At 30.9% G+C, this 23,270-nt stretch overlaps 3 protein-coding genes across 4 annotated transcripts; 1 reads left to right on the plus strand and 2 right to left on the minus strand.

The window, feature by feature from the left end:
- The first annotated feature begins 3,090 nt into the window (after nt 1–3,090).
- LOC148569706 (uncharacterized) lies at nt 3,091–3,572 on the plus strand. Its single transcript, XM_088509756.1, has one exon. It carries the CDS (start codon nt 3,174–3,176, stop codon nt 3,444–3,446), a length of 273 nt encoding a protein of 90 aa, XP_088365882.1. The 5' UTR covers nt 3,091–3,173; the 3' UTR covers nt 3,447–3,572.
- Nucleotides 3,573–5,365: 1,793 nt separating this feature from the next.
- LOC107628961 (endochitinase EP3) lies at nt 5,366–7,578 on the minus strand. The gene is made up of 2 exons (XM_016331609.3): nt 7,250–7,578; nt 5,366–5,973 (listed from the first exon to the last, which is right to left on the minus strand). Exons 1-2 carry the CDS (start codon nt 7,533–7,535, stop codon nt 5,567–5,569), a joined length of 693 nt encoding a protein of 230 aa, XP_016187095.1. The 5' UTR covers nt 7,536–7,578; the 3' UTR covers nt 5,366–5,566.
- A 1,983-nt stretch (nt 7,579–9,561) lies between these two features.
- Nucleotides 9,562–11,918, minus strand: LOC107628955 (uncharacterized). Of its 2 annotated transcripts, none has more exons than XM_016331603.3 (4): nt 11,785–11,918; nt 10,895–11,267; nt 10,677–10,784; nt 9,562–10,104 (listed from the first exon to the last, which is right to left on the minus strand). In XM_016331603.3, the coding sequence occupies exons 2-4, from the start codon at nt 11,264–11,266 to the stop codon at nt 9,799–9,801; spliced, it is 786 nt and encodes a 261-aa protein (XP_016187089.1). In that variant the 5' UTR covers nt 11,267; nt 11,785–11,918; the 3' UTR covers nt 9,562–9,798. The 2 variants fall into 2 exon arrangements, with proteins under 2 accessions (XP_016187089.1, XP_088364554.1); XM_088508428.1 differs by lacking the exon at nt 11,785–11,918 and adding an exon at nt 11,681–11,727.
- Nucleotides 11,919–23,270: the final 11,352 nt, after the last annotated feature.

The following is a 23,270-nucleotide window of genomic DNA, read 5'->3' on the forward strand; positions in this document are numbered from 1 at the left end:
GTTGTACATAGATAGATGCGGTAATTCAAATAACTTAGTTAATCAGTCGATGGTGTATTATAAAAACAATGTCCTGATCATTGGTTAAGACGTTCTGATTCTAGATAATTTTAGTTTTTGTAAAACGAATTTGACTAAGTATTCAAGTGATGCCAAGTATACACAAATTTTATGAGATATTATATAGTACCTACTATTTTACCTACTAAGAAACATGAATTAGCATGGGATTATAAAATAGCGAGTTAAATATAATTTCTTGTTTCTATGCTACTTTCTCCGAAAGGACAATGGTATGGGAGAGTGATACAAATTTGTATCAAGAATTAGAGAGAATAGAAGAGAAATTCTTAGAATTAGGGTCAAAGAGAGAAAGTAGAGTTTTTAATTACATTATATCTATCTACGTTATTACATCATATTTTTATTTATAATTCTCTAATTGGGCTAGTCCAATACTAATCTTATTATTACCCTACCTTTTAAAATAATTTTGTTCTCAAAGTTGCAGGAAAATATAAATCCTAACGAAAATTGTAAATTCTAATTACTGGTAATTAAAAAAAAATACCAGTAATCCTAAAATAATATTGTCTATGCTACTATTAAAAAAAAAATTAACCACCAAGATTCTATTGTTTAAAAAATGCAAGACCCATCAGATTAAAATAATTTTCTTTAATGTTTGGCTCAATTTTTAACACATTTTTGCTGAGAACGGATTTGGACTTGGTTCTTATTAAAAAGGCCTAACTCATCCCCAGCGGCTCCTCCCTTCTCTTCCCTGGGTTTCACTACTGTCTGGAGAACCACCAGTGTCGCGCGTGCCTCTTCCCCTTCTGTCACCGCCTCGCTCTTCGTCCTTGCTCCTTTCTCACGTGCCACCCACAGTGGAACGAGCCAACAACCGCGTGTACCGCTATCGTTGGAGAACTTGAGGCTTGGCGCCTCTGCAACACGATCCCAGGGAAATGATGCCGCCATGAACGGTGGTGGCCTAGCCGCTATCGACGAAGAATGGCGGAGCCAGCCATTACAAAGAGCTTACGATTCTCCTTCACGCGGCCCGACAACATCATAGAATCGCCTCCGAGATAGGATTAGTATTGGGCTAGCCCAATTAGAGAATTATATTATAAATAGGAAGGGACGAGGGCATCCGATCTCGGAGGTGATTCTGTGACGTTGTCGAGTTGCACGAAGGAGAACCGCGAGCTCTTCGCAAAGGTTGGTTCCGCCGTTCTTCGCCGATAGTGGCTAGGCCACCACCGCTCATGGCAGCATCATTTCCCTAGGATCGTGTTGCAAAGACACCAAGCCTCGAGTTCTCCAGCGATGGCGGCACGCGCGGTTGTTGGCTCGTTCCACTGTGGGTGGCGTGTGAGGAAGGAGCAAGGACGAAGAGCGAGGCTGTGACGGAAGGGGAAGAGGCACGCGCGACGCTGATGGTTCTCCTGGTAGCAGTGAAACCCAGGGCAGAGAAGGGAGGAGCCGCTGGGGATGCTGCAGAGAAGGGGAGACGCATTGCAATTCTGAAGGTGATGGACAAGAGAGAAAGTAGAGTTTCCAATTACATCATATCTATTCACATTATTACATCATACTCATATTTATAGTATAATTCTCTAATTTGACTAGTCCAATACTAATTCTATCAGAGCTCTCTGTATTTGTAGCCTCTAAAAGTTCATGGGTCGGCTTGGGCGTATTTAATTAGATTCGGATTTTATTTTGATTCGACTCGAAATTGATTTAAAATAAATTGGATCGATTTGATATAAAATTAGTATATGTAAATTTGTGAATTTTATATATTAAAGTAATAAAATTTTACTTTTAAAAATCAAATTTAATAAATATTATATCATATTTATACTAAAATAAATTATTTTAAAACAAAAATAATATCATATAATATAAAAAATATTAATTAAAATATAAAAATATAATATAATATTACTAATTTTATTTTAAAATATATTTTTTGTTATTAAAAAAATAACTTTAGACTAGATCAAATGGCTCCAAGCATAATCCCAAATCACTCAAAAATAACATGGGATAAAAATAACAAATTAAAATCCGGCAAAATATGCCTTGTATAGTTGTATCGAACTCTTGAACACCCCTAGACCCTAGTAGCCTCTGACTTGAGTAATTTTGTTGTTTTCTTTAGTTTTCAACAAAGTACATGTGAGCATGAGTCAGCCCTCAAAGGGGTGGTTGATTTATCAAAAACCGTGTGGGTTGTTGAGTTAGAATTTGGGACTTGCTACAATAAAAGTCGTTGAATTGTTGTTAAATTCCCTCACCCAAACTATTGTGTGTTAAAATTTTTCAGCATTAGGTTACGTGTGCCGTACTATGATTTCCATTTTCTCGGGCATAGTCAAATATAACAGAAGTGTAGTTAGTCAAATTCCATTTTTTCCGACCAGGAAACATGATTCATATATATGATAAAACAAAATATTCCCAATATCACATAAATTGTATGTCGACTCTACTTGCCAAAATGTCTTCACTCTTGAGCATGGACGAATTCATAAATAACTAAAATAGGCACATCAAAATTAAAAATATTTTCTTAATATCCAAATCAATGTATATCTTATATAAAATTATAGGAATAAACTTAAAAGGTAAAATATAAAATAATAATATGGTTTAAATCGTATAACGCTATAATTTGATAAAAATTATTAAAATAAATTTAATTATTTAAAATTATAATATTAAAATATTTAAAGAGTTAAAATTTGTTGTGTCAATAAAGAAAAAAACACTTGAATCTTTGAAAATATAGTAACATAGGGTTTGACATTTTCAAAGAAGAAATTGAAATTATTATTATATATACATACATACCCGGCAAAGCAAGTACGTCATACATAATTCACATGCATGGCAGCTTCCTCCAATAACATTTCTTGGTCAACACGCAATTAATTAAATCCCTTCAAAACAATGTGTCCACTAAAAAAGTCGAAAAAAACCACCTCGAATTTACCACTATCACTAGCTAGCAGTCTCCATTTTGCCACACTATAAAAAGGCACCAATTTCTTCTCTCACTACTCACAAATCATAACAACCTCAAGCTTCAATTCCAATATTAATTTCCACAAACACTCTCACATAAATATATTATTCAATATATATAATCTACAAAAATGAGTTCCACTACTACTACCCTTTTAAATTTGGTTACTATTATTGTTATATGTTTGGGTATTTTGATGAGCCATAATAATCAAAGTGGGGTGGATGCAGGTAGGGTTTTATTAAGGGGTTCTTCAAATTCAGAGGATTTTGCAAGTGCCAACCACCTTCAGTCATATACATTTTCTTCATCTTCATCAGCATATGAACATGCCAAGAACACCATGGCTTTTTGGCTTCAGCGTTTGGCTTCTGGACCAAGTCCTAAAGGCCCTGGTCATTGATATTCATTATATATTCTCCATCAAATTAAATATATATACTTACATAGATGACTAGCTAGCTCAATTATTATTATTTTATTGAATCCCATAATACCTTTTTATCTTATTTATTTATTTATTACTTTAGCTCAAGATGTGTGTGTTAGTTATATATAGATGGAAACTTGCATACGGATCTACCAAAATGCAGAATATATGATTCACGTATATTCATTTAATAATATATTCTTTTGTTATTTAATTTAAGTAATTGCAATATCTATTAGCCAATGAGTAATAGCTCAAATGACATAGTCTCTCCATATTTATTTTCGAGTCTCTTATATTTGGTAAAAAAAAATTGCAATATCTATTAAAATATCATAATTAAAAAACAAAATCAGAAAAATATCAAAGAAAATTAAAAAAAAATCAATGTAAATAAAATATATGAATAACAAAAATAATACTTTTCTAATTCTTCGTTTTTTTTTCTAAATTATAACAACTTCAAGTTTCAATTCCAATATTAATTTCCACAAACACACACATAAATATATTATTCAATATATATAATCTACAAAAATGAGTTCCACTACTATTAACCTTTTGAATTTGGTTACTATTATTGTTATATGTTTGGGTATTTTGGTTATTATTATTTTTGTTATTCATATCTTTTATATGTGATTATAAGATTCTTACCAATATATAGATCGAGAAGAGTAATATTAGAGAGACAAAAAAAAAAAAAAACCAAAACTTATCTTATTTAGCATTTATTAAGTCTCTAATTAATTAATGAGTCCCAATAAATCAATTTGACTTGCAGTTACTAATTTCTTTATTTGGTGACAATTTCATTATGCATGTACGGATAACGAGACTTAATGAGAAATAAGAGCATCTAACGCTTGGTCAAATTTTAATTTCATTTTAAGTTTTATAAAATGATACATAAATATTTATAAAATTATATGTGATAAATAATAATTTAAAATTAAAAGTAAAATTTGTTCCTCTAATTTTAATTTTAGTTTAGTTAAAATTTTATATTATTTTTAATTATTTCATCAATATAATTATATAAATAACAAAATTTTATTAATTTTCTATTAAGGTGACACCGTATTTTTAAGATAATACCAATTTTATTTCATCAATCAATTTTAATACAGATTTTAATTCTAAATTAATTTATTTTTTAAAAAAATTAAAAATAATACTTTAAAAATACTCTATTAAAAACGCTCTAATAGTTCATATTAATAATTTAATATTATTTAATTGCGAAAAAAGAAAACTACATAGTGTATATATGATGAGCACTACAAACATTAGTGATTAATAATGTTGACATTGTCTTTTGTTGGGCTTGGTCATTATATATATCATTATCCATTTGATATTTTTTATTTTTTATTTTTTATGTATTAGGCTTTGCTTTCTTCTTCTAATTGGCTTTGATTTCTTGTAGACCCTAATTAATTAAAGTTAACTAGTGGCTGCTTAGCTTCGTGCAAACAAAGTAACAAACACATTAGTTATTTTGATTAATAATTTAATATATATTGGTCCTCACCAAACCCAAAGGACTAAGCAGCTGACATTAAACTAGTCAAGAAAAACATTTTCCTCTTAATAATTTCCAAAATAAAAAAAAAATAGACGTTATTTGAATATGTAATAGTTTAATTTTTATTTATCACAATTTCTTGATCTTTAAATATACCTTGATATCTATCTCAAATGGACATTAATTTAAATGAAAGAAAACATTGTTAGTTTAAAAATTATCACTATCATCTCATGGGGTAAAAAAATATCAAACTGAAACAACGGTAATATTAGGAAGACAAAATGAACAGTCAGAACTTATTTTATTTAGCCTTCATTAATTGCTATAATAATTAATAAATATTAAATAAACTAAGTTCAGATTTTTTTTGGCTAATTTTTTTTATTACTAAATATTTTTATTGAAACAAGCACATTAAAACTTGTATATATGTTACTTTCCTCAAATTCCTAAATAGGATCTCATTCATGAGTGAGATCTTTATTGACATAAATGTATGTATGACATGATATCCAAATTTATAACCCTAAATAATGATGAGTTTAGAAGTAGTCACAAGCAACTAGCAAGTAAGATTATCACCAGGGTCAACACCTAATTGTGAACAATATTGTTTGTAATAATTAACCCTAGCCTGAACAGTGGTAGGGTTAGCACCATCACACTCAAGTTGACCATTGATGGCTCTAATGGTTGCACCAAAGCCTTGGCTAACCACAGGTCTCACATTCTCCATCCAATACCAAAGTCCAGTCTTGAAGGCCACAACAGGGTCATTGGCCACAGTCTCAGGTGCATTGAGCCCATCAAACCCAATGTTCTTCCCTGCAGGCCCATAGTTGAAGTTCCATGATATTTGAATTGGGCCACGCCCATAATACCCTTTGTTTGGGTTGCATGGATATTCTGTGTTTGTTTCATCACAATAGTCCCTTGATGCACCATCTATCTCTTCTATGTAGCAAAAATCTGCATTCACATTTACATCTTGCAATAATTATTTTGGATAATATTTTTGAAATAAATAAAAGTACAGCAAACTCTTAAATAGAGTTTAAATCATGATAAACTAGTCATTAATTTATTGGGTTGAGAGATACCGTAGACAACAAAAAAAAGACAGCATACATATATAAAAGTTCCTTTGCTTGTAAAGATAAGGACAGAGAAACAAAATATCTTGCTCTTTTTTTGTATCTTTTATTAAAAAAATCTGTTTTTTTTTAAAGATTATTGAAGAAGAAACTGAAAATAAGTAAAAACAGTAAATGAGATTTAATTATTTTTAGTACTTTCTATTTTTTCTATACAAAATCTTAAACAAAATTAAAAGTGTAATATAAGAGTGTATTTAGTTTGTATTTTTATTTTTTTATTTTTAATATTTTTAAATTTAAAAATTTTGTGAAAGAAAAAAAAATAAAAACATGAGGTAAAAATAAAAAAATTATTTATATATTTTTTAACAAAATCATATAAATAGAAAAATGCTAAAATGAAAACGTCAAATCAAATGCACTATAATTGGTTTTAGTGTTAGTTTATAGTTATTCATTAAATTTTAATTGTTGTAGAATATATAATTAACAGTAAAAACTATTTTCTTTAAAAAAATCATAATTATATAGGCTTATGTTTATGAAAAACTACCTAAACCTAATTCGATCGGCCAAACCGAAGGTAAGTATGACCGACACCATTCAAACCGAGCCAATCTGAGTCTATTTTGGCCGGTCGAACAATAATGCAAGTATGATTGACTCTTATCAACTAAAATTTATCCAGATCGACCCAGAATGTTTTCTATTTTCAGAATAAAAAATTATAAAAATAATAAAATTCTTAATTTTGTTTTACTTATTGTTTTTTCACCTCACAAAATTTTAAAATAAAAAATACCAAAAAAAAAAAATCAATCAAACTCGTATCCAGTGTTTTTATGTAAAGTTAATAGTTAATAATTATTAGATAATAATTTAATTAAATTTTTTAAATAATTTATTGATTTTTAACTATTAACGCGTGAAAACAAAGAGATAAATAATATTTTAAATTTAAATAATTTATTTATTTATTTATTTATTTTTAACTAAATATAGGAGACTCGAACTCGCAACCTCTTAATTGAGTATGAGGAGTATAATCTTAAACGGTATAGTCTCCCATACTCAATTAAGAGATTACAGGTTCGAATATCTTATCTTTGGTAAAAAAAAAAAATACGAATAAATATACAATAACGTACGTCCAGTTTCGTGGGTGAAATGAGCAAAAGCAGCAGCAATCTCACGCTTGGAGTCATCAAGAGTATCAAGATTACCAAACTGATCATAGGAATTGAGGGCACTGAGGAATGCATCTCTGGAGTAGAACTTCTTCCCAGCACAGCTATCATCAGCTTCATCAATAATACCATTGAAGAATTCCTGTGTCACTATGTCACCAACAGAACCATCACTTTTCACCATGCCCATCATTACCCATATTCCCATAACACACATCTTTAGCAACAACCTTTTCTCCATCCTCATATTATCTTTCAAGATGTGTGATATGGTTAGTTATAGGAACATAAAGCTAAAGGAGGTGTATTTATATTGATTAGGAGGTGCTGCATTGGCCACGCTATCCATACACAATATTTGTGGGGCTACGTTGTGGATGGTTGACATTTTAGTGTGAAAATTATTGGGAGAATAGTATGTGTTTGTGGAAAATTTTGACCTTGACTTTGATATTTCTCCCTCTTTTTGTAGTGGTGTGCGCTGTCCAGTGTCCACTACTATAGAAACACTAGCAGGATAGATAAATTAGTTAAAACATTTGACAAATTTTAGTTGGATGATAGGATGAGTGATTGATAAGTTGTTTATTGCTTAAATAAATTTTGAATGTTAAAAAAAAAGAAAAAAAAGAGAAGAATAAAATTTTTTTCGCTTTTGTATAGCGGGCCTCAACGAAAGGTCTACACGACAAAATTTAATACGAACAAAAATTTTATAGATAAAATATTTTTTTGATCGTATTAAAAAGGTTATAAAATTTCGATACATTTATCTCTTATTTTATATATAATGAATTTATTTGAACCATTCGAACCGAGATGTATAGCACTGTTTCCTAAGAACAGTATATCTACCAATTTTACTATAGCGATTTATTCGAAATCATAATAATTTATTTTGGTTTGTGTATATAATAATTTATTATTAGTTAATGATATTTTATTAAATGAAGTTCAAATCTATTAAAATGAGAAATTTATTATTAGTTAATGATATTTTATTAAATGAAGTTCAAATCTATTAAAATGAGAAATAATGTGAAAAAAAAATTACTTAAAACATTTAGTAGTGTTTTAAAAATTTTATAATAATTCATTATTTAAAATAATATACATGTAATTTAAAAAAATAACAATTATGAAAACATACAAGTATTTGTCGGATTGAATTGGTCTTGGTCTAAGGCTATTAAATTAAATAATGGTGATTGGCAGTGGTGTCGCTGGTTGAATGAGTCCTCTTTTCTGACTAAACATGATTGGAGACTGTTTTTTAGTGCCTTATATGTTCATCATGTTGTATCTTGAGAAGAAATTAAAGAACTGATATAATAAGCTAATATCATTGTTACATGACAAGTAATTGAATAAAAGCATCCAAAATTATATTACTGAAGAATTTTATAAAGAGTAATATTATAGGACAAGTAAATATTATTATTTTTAGTTAGTATTTAGTCAATAATAATTTATATATATATATTTATTAGAATTTTGTATACAATAAATATATAATTTTTATATTTATTTATTAAAGTTTATACACATAAATTAATATAATTTGTATCTATATTTTTTAAAATTTGTACATATGAATTAGATAATAAAATTTATTTGTTAAAAATAATATAATATTTATACTGATCAAATAATAACAAAAAATACTAAAAATTACTAATTCAAACTATTTTTCTTCTATAAATAATTGCCAAAGTAAACCAACTTGTGAATAATAATCGAATTAAATTCAAATGAACCATTTGTAAAAAGGGTACAAAAATTCGACAAAATTTTTATATTAACTATATAGGGTTTAATACAATCCTTTTTTAATTAAAAAATAATATATTTTTTTTATGTTTCTAATTACGAAAGCAGACTATAATCTTTCATAAGAATAATTAAATTATTTCAAAGTAATATTTTTTATTCAATTTTTTATTGACTTTGAAATTTTTTCTTTTATTCGAACTCCTATATTTATTTAAACGGATAAATAAATTAACTATTCGACCAACCCAAATTAATTTTCAGAAAATTTAAAGTTAATGTTATGAATTATGATAATATAAGCTTATTCACACTCTCTGAGCAGCATAACAAGCAAGCAAGCAATCTGCAGCTTTATTCCTACACTAATTATTGGTATCTTCTTTTGGTCTTCATAAATATTCCCTCATTCTTCTGTGATTCTTTTCCAATAAAATCAACATATAACTAAAACATGAGCCTGCATTACTTACTTGAAAAGGCCATTAATTAGTCTTTGAACGCAACACAACATCCATAGATGATTATAAATGAATTCTAAACCAGGAAAAGAATTAGCCTTTAATCTTATAACTGAGCCTGAAACTCTAGTTGTTGAGTTTAACCAAACTGAACTTCAATGAAGCAACAAGATTTAACGTGTAGCACAAGAAACAGTTATTTAGTATTTAAGGAACCAATTTGGTCTATACTCATAAAACAATTTCATCAAGAGAGTAATTAATTACATGTTTAGGAGTTTAGAAAAACTTTTCATACGGCGCAACGATGGTGTCGCGCAGATTGGAGTACAGAGTGTAGAGAGAGTACTGTCTTAGATTCTTGACTTCATACCAAGAATTAAGAACATCAAGATTCTTGTCTGTCCCTGAGAATGCCAATTGTATGCCTATGTTGCAGCCACTACCTCCATTTTCTTGACACTTTGAGTTTGGAACTGCACAATCTGTGTTGTTCAGACAAATGTTTCCTCCTCCGGAGCACGAATTGCAGCCGTAACTCTTCCAGAACAAGTTTTGAAGGGTTCCCCCACTAAATTCAAGAACCTGTGTGATATTAATCAATCAATCAAGACTATTATTGTTAAATGTGTTTGCTGTTATGAAATTACTTATCCTAAAAATTTAAGTTGACAGAAAGATGCACATGCATGATTATATTTCTAACACGTCTTACTGAAATTCTTTCTTTTAAACAACAAAAATCGAATTCTAAATCTTTGGTCATAAGAACTCTGATATCATATCATAAAACTATTTATTTCAAAAGTTTAAGTTAATAGAAGAAGATACTTAAATAATTATATCTCTAATTTACTAGAGTGAAACTAGTAATTGTGTGTGATATTAATCAATCAATCACCATCCAAATTTTAGAATTACAACTTCTCCAACAGACTTATTGTTAAATGTGTTTACTGTTATGAATATTTTCAAAAAAGATAGAAAGAGGTATATGAATGATTATATCTCTAACACGTCTTTGGAATTAATAAGAATCGAATTCTATACTTTTTGGTCATAGAAACTCTGATATCATAATCATATCATAAAACTAGTTATCTCAAAAACTTAAACTAATAGAAAAAGACACGTAAATAGTTATATATCAAATTTACCAGGGTGAAGCTAGTAATTGTGTGTGTGTTATCAGCAAACATGATTGGAAGTGATCTTGCCGCATACTTCTGTCCAGCAAATGCAACCATATATCCACTACCCGAAGCCTGATCATTTCGAATTCATGAAAACCTCTTAGATACTTTTATGAGATCAATTAACTCTAAAAACTTAAGCTGATAGAAAGAAATATACGAACGATAATATAATTACATACCGTGTCGTTTCTGTTAACGGTGAGTAAGGAGATCTCATCAACTTTTGGCCTAAAGACAGCAACGGATGCACCGTTGCTGGCGAGGCCGAGGCGGCGGTCGCAGGGGGAAAGCTGAGGACCACCATTGTCCTGTAAGAAAGATTGTTTGTTTGATGCAAAAGCAATTCCAAAGGTGAAACCATCTCCTGTCTGAACCTTAGCATCAAGACATGGACTATAAACATTATTTGTGTCACCTGCTGCATATGTTGTTGTAACAAACATGCCCATCATCATTATCATAATCAAACATGTTTTCCTCCTCATCATCTTGGTCATGGAAAAAACTTGATCATCATCTTCCATCATCCCCTTCAAAAGGGTGATGATCATTCTGTTGAAACCATAAATCAATGGGGTTAAGACAATTGTCACAACTCACAACAATGTTGTATATAAATTAATGATTCTGTGATCTACATGTGGATGAAGAATAGAATAGAACAGAACAGAACAGAACAAGGTTTTTGGTGATAGAAACAAAGTAATGTTAACGTTTGCACTTTGCATGATTTAATAGCATACACGTTGCACATTGATTAAGCCTATGATATATTATAATTAAACAAGAACAATGATAAACTTTTATTTTTAATTAAACGAATGTCAAAGTAAGAAATATATATAGGAGTTTTGAATCTGAAGAATGTAAAAACTAAAAAGAATTGAATAAGTTGAAGGCTTTGCGTGTCTGTGATTCCAAGACATTGAAAAAGGAAGATTTTTAAATAGATGGGTGGTGGTAACCTTAATTCAGAAGCAATTTTATACGGATGTTGACTTTTTCCTGGAAATTTCAAATTGATAGTAACAAAACAAAAGAAGATAAAAAACATGACGATGAACAATACCTTGTTCTATCCACAGGTTCAGGAACATGGACCAAATGAGATTTACTACATAAATTTTAAGCTAAAAAAAAAAAAAAATCTATGTAACCGGATCACAGGTTTAGTTTCCAAAAGTCATGCAAATGTGGATTAACAAAAATTAGTCATGCATAACGATGATAATGAAATGTAAATGTTTTCTTCTTTTAAAAATATATTTAATTTTGTAAGATAGACTTAAACATAAAGTTTATAATATGAAAATTTTAAATTTACTAATTATTTTGCACATAACTCAAATAAACACACATATATTTAAAAAAAATATTACTTTGAATTGAGTATGGGGAGACTATGCCATTTGAGCTATTATGGCTAAAAATTTGGAAAGATACGAGACTCAAACCCGCAACCTCTTAATTGAATATGGGGGAGTCTATGCCATTTGAACTATTACTCATTGGCTATTATTATTATAGATTGACAAAGTTAAGAATTTATTTAATATTTTATTTGATCATATTAACTATAAATAATTAATTATATTAATTATTAAATTTGAATGAAATAAATAAATTAATTTTGTTTTGATTGGATTTGCATTAATTTTTGTCTTATATATTTTGATTAATAATTTTAAAAAGTGTTATAATTTTTACATAATATATTTATAAGGTATTATTTATTTATTTACTTACTTCATTGAGCCAAACAATTGTAATTAATTTATTATATTAATTATTTAATTTAATTTATTATCATATTAATATTTGAGTCAATATTTACTAAAAGTTTTTGTAGATATATTTTAACAAAAATAGTTTTTCATAAATTTTTTTGCTATGATAATAAAAAAGATAATTTAAGACAAATTGTATCTTTTATTAGATTGTACTTGTTCAAATTTTATCTACAAATTTAATCACTAATATTATTAAAAAAAATATTTGAAAAAATAAAATTCTAATATAAATATTTTAATTTAATCATAAATTATATATTATTATTAATGAAAAATTATTATACTTTAAAAATAAACAAAATTATTACTCATTGATTTTATTATTTTCAGTATTGAAAATAGTTAAACTCTAAATTTAATTAATTTTATAAAAATTTTATAACAAAAATTATTATGCGTATTTTTATTTAAAAATAAAAAAATATTATATATTTTCGTATATTATCCGTATATATACATGGATACATATACTAATTTAATTATTTAAATTCGACTTGAGTCGTACACTTGATTATAGTGTGTGATGAATCTCTCAACACGAATATATACTTGTATTCACATATCTTAGCTTAAATCTAAAATCTTGATTAAACGTTATTGAGTTAGTAATTACTCTAACCAGGCCAAGTGATTATTGTAACGACCATCCTTCTAAAAACAAAATTAAATTCGAAATTTAAAAATCAGTCGGAGATAAGTTTAGAATTTTGAATTTATGGATAGCAACCTAGTAACCACCATCCGTTTGAAATTTAAAATATCTCAACCATCCTATCCCCAAATGTATATAAATAGGAGATCATCCATAAGTAGAAAATCACTCCTCTCAAATATTAATCCTCTCCCTTCTCCTCTCAAATAATATTCTATGTGCAAACACAAGAGGCAAGCTCGAAGAAGAAGCGTTCGGAAAAAGAGTAGGAAATTATGTCTTTCTCACTTTATGTTGGCATGTAGTATGTTCTAGTTATTTTTCTTCCATCCATGCATGGTTACTATCTTTCATGTGTTTCATAGCATTAAGTACCTTTTTCTCATCCCTTATCCATATTGACCATGTCTATCTATTTTTGTCATTCATAATCTCTTGATTCATGAGTACATACCTTTCTACCACGTTTTATTTAATTATTTAGTATATCCTAATTTTATCCGATGCATTTACATGACTTTTCATATCATTATATCATCAATGTTCCTTTAATGTTGAGAGTACATACCTTTTTACCATGTTTTATTTAACTATTTAATATACCCTAATTCTACCATGTGCATTTACATGACTTTTCATATCATTATATCATTAATGTTTCTTTAATGTTGATAGTACATACCTTTCTACCATGTTTTATTTAACTATTTAATATATCCTAATTCTACCATGTGCATTTACATGACTTTTCATATTATTATATCATTTATGTTCCTTTAATGTTGAGAGTACATACCTTTTTACAATGTTATATTTAATTATTTAGTATATCCTAATTTTATCCATCTTCATGAATGCTTCTTATATAACCCTCTTTTTATGTATGCTTAAAATAACATTGATTGTAAATTGAACGGAGAGAATGATCCTTCGGTAAGGGAAGGTGACCCCAAAGACAAGATATCGAGATGATCCCTCGGTAAGGAGGGTGATCGATCGAGATGATCCTTCGGTAAGGGAAGGTGATCGCCAAGACATTCGAAATAAGAACCTTCGGTAACGGAAGGAGACTCTCATTTTATACCGGTTTGAGCTCAATACCTTCCATGAAAGTTATAAGTTAAGAAAGGAGAAAACATGAATGAAAGTTTGATTTTTATGTTTTTTTTTTAAAGATTTATTTATGATTATATTGATGTTACATAAAGATGTTATCCTTCTATTTTTTTTTTTTTATGTTTTTTCATTTTTACCTATATGTCTTATGCTTTATGAGAGATTCATATTACATGCTATATCATACGCACCTTTTAAAAAATCCCGCATGTGGGCTGGAGATGGATATGGAGGTGTTACATAGCACTCCTACTGAGACGTTAGGTTCTCATTCCTTTTCTTTTCCCATATTGTCTCCAGAGGAACATGGCACAGCGGATAGAGACGACGCAGTGCCCCCGAAGGTAACTTCTGAGTATGACCCCTCGAAGCACGCGTGGGTAGTTGCAACCACTACTACCGTGCTCCAAACTATCTACTTAGGTCGAGAGTTCGTGGGAGAAGAACCCCAACTGACCATCGTAACCTTCCTAGATAGGAACGCTTCAGCATCTAGGAAGCGGTCATCTAAGGTGATACACCTCGAGTCAGACTCCGAGACCGAGGGAGAGGAATCCGACAACTCTGGCCAGGAGGAAGACACCATGGAGGAGGATCCAGAGGAGGAGTTGAACCCTTGCGAAAGTCCAAAGGTGGAATACGTGCCCTATTCCCCCACTTCGGCACCCCATCTAGTTTTGGTTCATCCCACACAACGGAACCGGATCTTCACTGCGCAAAAAGGTGTTGGAGGAAGACCCCTGGTACCTCGATTCGTGAATAACTGAAGGGTCCTGATCAAGAATAAGATATGATACAAGTATGAGAGCTTCTTCGACGAGATTAGTTAGGACGTAATTAGTTTCTTTTCTTGTTATAATTTCCTCTAAGTATTTTATTTTATTTTATTTAGAGAAAATTATAACAAGAAAAGAAACTAATTACGTCCTAACTAATCTCGTCGAAGAGGCTCCCATACTTGTATCCTATCCTATCCTTGATCAGGACCTTTCAGTTATTCACGAATCGAGGTACCAGGGTCTTCCTCCAACATCTTTTCGCGCAGTGAAGATTCGGTTCCGTTGTGTGGGATGAACCAAAACTCGAAGGAGTGCCGAAGTGGGGGAATAGGGCACGTATTCCACCTTTGGACTTCTGCAAGGGTTCAACTCCTCCTCTGGATCCTCCTCCATGGTGTCTTCCTCCTGGTCAGGGTTGTCGGATTCCTCTCCCTCGGTCTCGGAGTCTGACTCGAGGTGTATCACCTTAGATGACCGCTTCCTAGATGCTGAAGCGTTCCTATCTAGGAAGGTTACGACGGGCAGTTGGGGTTCTTCTTCCACGAACTCTCGATCTAAGTAGATAATTTGGAGCACGGTAGTAGTGGTCGCAACTACCCACGCGTGCTTCGAGGGGTCATACTCAGAAGTTACCTTCGGGGCACTGCGTCGTCTCTATCCACTATGCCATGTTCCTCTGGAGACAGTATGAGAAAAGAAAAGGAATGAGAACCTAACGTCTCAGTGGGAGTGCTATGCAACACCTCCATATCCATCTCCAGCCCACGTGCGGGATTTTTAAAAAGGGGCGTATGATATGGCATGTAATATAAACCTTTCATAAAGCATAAGACATATAGGTAAAAAGGAAAGAACATAAAAAAAATAGAAGGATAACATCTTTATGTAACATCAACATAATCATAAATAAATCTTAAAAAAAAAACATAAAAATCAAACTTTCATTCATGCTTTCTCCTTTCTTAACTTATAACTTTCATGGAAGGTATTGAGCTCAAACCGGTATAAAATGAGAGTCTCCTTCCCTTACCGAAGGTTCTTATCTCGAATGTCTTAGCGATCACCTTCCCTTATCGAAGGATCATCTCGATCGATCACCCTCCCTTACCGATGGATCATCTCGATATCTTGTCTTTGGGGGTCACATTCCCTTACCGAAGGATCATTCCCTCAATTCAATTTACAATCAAGGTTATTTTAAGCATACATAAAAAGAGGGTCATACAAGAAGCATTCATGAAGATGGATAAAATTAGGATATACTAAATAATTAAATGTAACATGGTAAAAAGGTATGTACTCCCAACATTAAAGGAACATAAATGATATAATGATATGAAAAGTCATGTAAATGCACATGGTAGAATTAGCGTATATTAAATAGTTAATAAAACATGGTAGAAAGTGTAAGACCCATAATTTTCGAAAAAAAAAAAAATTATTATGAGTTAATTTCAATTTATTTATTCATTAAAGACTTTATTTTAGAAAATTATTTTATTAAAAGTAATTAAATCAAGTTTTGACAATTAAATTAAAAATTTTATTTAATTTTATAATTATTGAATAATTTTCTATATTTAAATTATAAAGCTTAACAGTTGTAAAAGAATAAGAATTTTATACGATTTAGTTAAATAATTGAGATTTTAGAATTTAATACTTTAATTTTATAAACAAAGAAAATTAATTATCTTTAATTTTAAATTAGAATACTTAATTAAAATCCAATTAGCAAATTGATAAATAAATAATATTTTTTAAAATAATTTTAAAGAATTAAATTAGATTTTAAATTTATACATTATATCATAATTTTTATTAGAAATCATGTGTAGCTTTCGAAACTGACTTCATTAACAGCCTTCTTGCACCATTGATTTAACTATTATTATAATTATTATTATTATTATTATTATTATTATTATTACTCCATCCAGCCACATACATACAGACACACCCATACCTCCATGTTTCCTTCAGCAGCCGCCATTACCCCCTCACCCTCTTAACTCCTTCACATTTGTAACACACACAAACCCACACATACTGAGACAGAGAGAAAAGAAAGGAAAGAGAGAAAAGAGGGCTGAACGGAGAAGAAGGAAGGGAGGGGGACGACCGCCGCCGACGCGTCTTGCCATAGCCACCGCCACCGAGCTGCTGGACTGAGCTAAGAAGGAGAAGAGGCCGCTGTTGTCATCGAGCTTGATGTCGTCCATAGCCGCCGCCGTTGTGCTCCAGCTCGTCGCCACCATCGCGGACCGCCGCTGCCACCGCGCCACTCATCACCGTCGCAAGGAAGGCCAGGATCGAGGGAGAGAGTCGCGCGAGGAGTTGCCGTCGCCGCCGTTCGCGAGAGAGAGACAGACGCGCTGCGCGGGAGTTGCCGTCGTGGGGTGTGTTGCCGTTGAGAAGCCGTCGCCGCCAGATCCGCCGCTGGCGGAGCTTCTGTCCGAGTCCTGCCGCCGGAGAACACCTCTACCGCCATTGAGATCTGTCGCCGATAAGGTTTTAGGTTGGTTTTCGTTTCCTTTGAATTTTCGGGAGCTTAATCATTGCTGTATGTTTGTTTCAGTCACCGTTGCCGGAGTTCTGGTCATTGCTTCCGTTCGAGGTGGCTGCCAGAGCTTCCGCCAAACTGGTTCAGCGACCGCCGTTGTTTCATTTTCTTAGTTCGGTAAGTATTTATGTTTCGGAAAACCCGTGTTAGTATTCTGTTATATTTGGTTATAAACTCTGAGGTTCTGGTAACGTAGGGTCATGTTTTGAGCGTCGCATGTCGCTCTTAAGTTGCTGTGAGTGCTGCGAAAGTGATCAGGGACTGAGTTTGTGGTTGCTGTTGGTTTCGGGTTAAGAGAAATGGTTTCGTTGACGCATTTTGAGTTATGGTTTCGACGAGTCAAGGTAGGGGCTTTCCTTAAAATATATTTATATTACAGAGTTGTGATAAATAGATATTAATGTGAGAGAACATATGCCTGTGATTATAATTGTCTTTTAAATGTGGTTGTTTGCTGGACTGAATGACTGATTGCTTGATTGCTTGAATAGTTTGTGATTGCTGAAAAGAAATCAGTTTGAAAGGTTATTTAGTTGATTATTATGAAAAATGACTTTTCTTGGTTTTGAAGCTATTTTTGATGATGTAAAGGAATTGGCTTTGGAAATTGTTTAATTTTGAGTTAGTGACTTTATAAATGATTTAGTATTTGAGCTGGTTTGATTTTAAAAAGAGATTTATTATGGGCACTGATTCGCTTTGAAAATAATTTGATATTGAAACTAGCTGAATCTTGGAAAATGATTAAGGTTTTGGAAAGGTTTGAGAAATGTTTGGATGGGACCCGAAAAGGGTGGCAGAATCCGAGTTTTAGAGGAGATGCTGCCGAAATTTTATAAAATTAGAAGTTTCATTTGAAGTAGTTATTTTAAAAGGTTTAATTTTAAGCATTACATGATTTAAAATTACTTCATTTATCAAAGTAAAAGTTATGTTTTTGATTGAGAATTGTTAGTGAATGAAACGGAAAGAAGGATGATGAGGATTGATTTGAAATATGATTTTTGAATGAATTTGGAAATGGGATATGGATTGACGAATGATGATGATATTGAGAATGGCGTAGATATTGATGAATGATAAATGAATTATTTATATGGCTTATGAATTTGAAATATCTGAGATACGAGGTTCCCTGAATTAAGTGCCGTGGCTTGCCACCACGTGTACCAGGTTGAAAACTCGATACTCTATTGACCCTACGACGTAAGTGTGACCGGGCACTATATAAATTCCCGGGAATGTTACCCCCATTGAGCAATATTGATTATTTGAGAAAAAAGCTATGCATAGACTCTTGGGGATGCACGTCGGGGGACAGTCCAAGGACAATTCAGACTTGTCGGGTTGGCTGGATAACCGACAGATGAGCCTCATCAGCCATAGGACAGGCATGCATCATATGCATTTGTATGTTTTGCTTGGGTTTGAACTTGTTTTGGTTTGCCTAATTGCTAAACTGTTCTTAACTGCTACTTGAATTATTTGCTGTAACTGCTACCTACTTGTGCTTTCCTTGTCTGTCTTGCTTGTGTTTGTCCTGGCGTGCTACATTTGAGAATGAACCTTGGTGCTGAAATGATGACTGTGTTGTTTGATTGCGTGGTTGGTTTCTGATTGAGATTTTCTTATAAGAAAGGAAATGTTTTGAATTTCTGAAAGATTAAACGTTGTTTCTTTGAAAAAGTTTTTGAACGATTTCCTATGGGTTTAAAAGATTCATAAAGCAATGATAATCACTGAGCTTGAGAACAGTTTTCTTATTAAATATCTTCTTATGACAACTTTGAAATTCCATGGTGAGACCGTGTGGTTAGGTTCTCACCCCCCTACAGCTTTACCTTTTCAGGAACCGGATGAAGAAGCATTAAGAAGTGTCATACTGCGTTTGGTTTATATGCTGTTGTATTATTTAAATTATTTTCTTCCCTCGTCTTTATTATTACAAGTTTGTAAGAGGAATAGGAATTGTATGTTTTATATGTGTAATATATTGAGTTATTATGTAAGGAGTCTTGTATATGAATCTATGCCTGTTTGTTTGTTATTTTTAAGACAAAGTATTTACTTCCGATGTTCAAAGAAATCAGCGATACAGTGTCGAGTCACAGGCTCCTATTTTAGTATTTAATATGTAAAGTAGTCGTAATACTTCTTGCTATCAGAGTAGCGCAGCCGGAAGCGTGACTTCTGATAGTGAGGGTGTTACATTATGGTATCAGAGCGGTCTTTCCTGTAGAGCCTGAGGAATGGACCGGTTATGCTTCAATTGCATATTCTAAGAGTCTGTCATGTAGTAGGTCTTGTTCGAATAACGAGAATTAGAGCTTTATGCACATGACGGTCTATTGATTAATGCCATTAGTCTTGCATTGCATAATTCCTGGTATTAAGTTTGGCCAGCTTAACACTAGTGAATTATGTATATGCAAGCATTAATGGGTTATCATAGACGATATGCGAGTAATAAATAACGCGAGTCGCGGGTTTTGGGAACGTTAGAGACTAAATTCCAGAGATTAGTTCCGTTTCGACGTATAATCTTTATTCGTGCTTGACGTTATCTTTTCCTTTATCAATAGTATTGGAATCTCTAGTTCTTGATTTCTTCTTGGAATGTGTTTGGATATTTTTCTACTATATCTTGTTATTCATATATATCCTTGTTTGGTTATGTTCCTAATTGTTGCTTGAATCTTTAAGGAACATTCAACCTTAACACTGTTCATAAATTTGGTATTTGTTGATTTGATTTCTAATTAGTTTTGGTCCAATCCATAATCCTTGATTTCTAAGTTAATTGAAATCTTAAGAGTTGTGATTCGTAGTAAACTGATTATGCGATTTAGTTCTCTTGTTTCGTGATCTGTAACTATTGTGTGTCCTACTCGTATTACAATTTTTGGTTTTATGTTTCTTCGTAAAAATGATAAAAACTGATCTTATTTTGATAAAATGTATCAATTCTAGTAGTTTTCTTCTACAACTCTTATATTATAATTTCTCTTGAAAATAGTTCTATTTTGGTTCTTTTTCTGTTTGACTCTGGTTGTAACCATTATTTGAATTATGTATACGACAACCTTTGATTTTATAAAATACTTCTTTACAAAAAATGAAAAATTTCTTTAAATAATTAAAACATGCTTTTATTTAAAAGTACTACTTAGTCTTTATTTATCCTTACAAGAATACTTTATTTTAGATTTTCTCATTTGAACATAATTTGATCCTTTTGCAACATTATTCGAATTTTTATGCACATATATATATATATTTACTTAATTATGTATCTACGAACTCTTTAAACTTTCTAAAGCAAGATTTCTATTTTCATTTCAATTAATTTTCATTTAATAAACTTCACACAAATCATTTTAATTTGAATTTGATATAGTATAACATAATATTTACCTTTGTTTAGTTTTTTGAAAAATATTGTATTTATATACTTTCATTACACAAATCATACATTATGCTCAAGTTCGACTTGAAATTGTTTTAATATGACACAATATTCATGTTTTTACCAATTCTCTTGAATTTTGTAAATAATAACCCTGTTCTCTTTTAGGATTTCTATTGAAGTTTTTTGAAATCAAAATTCTTTCCTATTTGTATTTCAATTCTTTCTTCTGACATACTTCATGACTTTTAACCATCCTAGTTTGTTGGTGACTTGAACCATTCCTTCATATTTTTGTAAACTTTGCGCTTCTCTAATTTGGTTTCAGTTTGTTTTGATCCAATTTACCACTACCATTTTCTTGTTTCTTTTGGAGTTCCTAGATTCAATATTTCCTGTTAAGATGTGAAATAACTCTTTCTGCAACATTTTCTTATGTCTATACATTGTTGCTTAGTTGTAATCCTACACCTTCCAAATTCATGTGAATCTTATTCTTGTCACTTATTCTTCTCTTCCTGCGATTTGTATCTCTTTGAACGTACTTAATGCATTTTAACATTATCGAATATCCTTATAAGGTGTGATTTCTAGCATATTCTTGGATTGTTTTAAGCCTTTTTAAATAAGATTTGATTTATTTTTATGTAAGGTTATTTTTGACTCTGTATTTCTTTATTTGGGCAGTGCCTCTTTTTGCTGTAACTTGAATTTGTTTTGGAATGACACAATCATCTCTTGAAGTTTTAATAAAACCACTTTTAACTTAGCTTACACTCCCTTATTTTGAAAATTTTTGTAGGTGATTTAAATCTGTTTCATTGTAATGCATCTTCTTTTCCTTTTATAAGCAAAACTTTATTTCGAGTTTCCTTTCAACAAGATCGTAATTTTCATGCATGCTTAACATATAAAAAAAAAACGAGAAAAAAATAGAATTTTTTCTCTTAGCCAAATTAGTCTCTCCTTTTCAAATTTTATGTAATCTATTTCAACTTGAATTTATATTGAAATAATGTTACATTCATACTTTTATTATTCTGTTGGAAGATGTTTGTTACTTATCTTTTTCTGATAAAACGTGAAATGATCTCCCCTTAAGATTTCCATTCTTCAAGGATAATGTATTCGAAAATATTTTTAAATCAAATTCGAGTTCTGAGAGCTTTGCCTGTAGTTTTGGATATTCTCCTTTTGTAAACCTCATATTTACTTGACTCCGCTTGAATTCGTTTCAAAATACTGCATTGTTTCTCATCTTATTGGTCTTATCGAATTCCTTTAATTCAAGAGTTACCCTTAAAGTTATCAATTGATTCTCTTTCCAGCAGTCTTTATTGCTTGTTCATCTTTGTCTACTTGTGATTTCCACAATTTTTTCAAATTTTCGCGAACACGATTCTTGTCACTGTTCTTTCTTTTCTATGGTCTGTTATCCTTCTGAGTGTACTCCAGATTAGTTTTGGTGTCTTGTGCGACCGTTAGACTTGGTAAATGACACATTAGTCCTTTAGGACACGTTTGGTGAACGCAGAAGGTGAAATTTGTAAACATACGATGTAGCAAAGATTATGGAATCTTGTTTCATGTGAAAGAATTTTATTGATATTAAGTTTGTGACTACTAAGATTTGCAAAGTATTTGATGAGGTTAAGAACCCTCGGATGAATTGATTGATGAAGTACGATTGAGAATGGTGGAGATAAGTTATGTTAAAATTTGAATAGTTGAATCTTTGAAGTCGGTGCGAGATCAGTATTGAGAACGTTAGTCACGTTGTTTCAATACCAGTATGCTTTGTGATCTTTTACACCAAGCTTGTTTTGTAGCTTCTATTTCGCATCACACCTATATCCTTATATCCTCGTACCATATAAAACTGTATGTATATATATGCTACAATCTTTTGTTTTTCTTAAAATGTGTTTGAAAATAAAGTGATATAAAGTCTCTTTCATTTTGTATCAATTTTTGAGGACGAAAATTCTTATAAGGTAGGTAGGATGTAAGACCCATAATTTTTGAAAAAAATATTATTATGAGTTAATTTCAATTTATTTATTCATTAAAGACTTTATTTTTAGAAAATTATTTTATTAAAAGTAATTAAATCAAGTTTTGACAATTAAATTAAAAATTTTATTTAATTTTATAATTATTGAATAATTTTCTATATTTAAATTATAAAGCTTAACAGTTGTAAAAGAATAAGAATTTTATACGATTTAGTTAAATAATTGAGATTTTAG

This window comes from Arachis ipaensis, chromosome B3 (genome assembly GCF_059453495.1).
Source record: "Arachis ipaensis isolate K30076 ecotype BB chromosome B3, ASM5945349v1, whole genome shotgun sequence".
Lineage (NCBI taxonomy): Eukaryota > Viridiplantae > Streptophyta > Magnoliopsida > Fabales > Fabaceae > Arachis > Arachis ipaensis.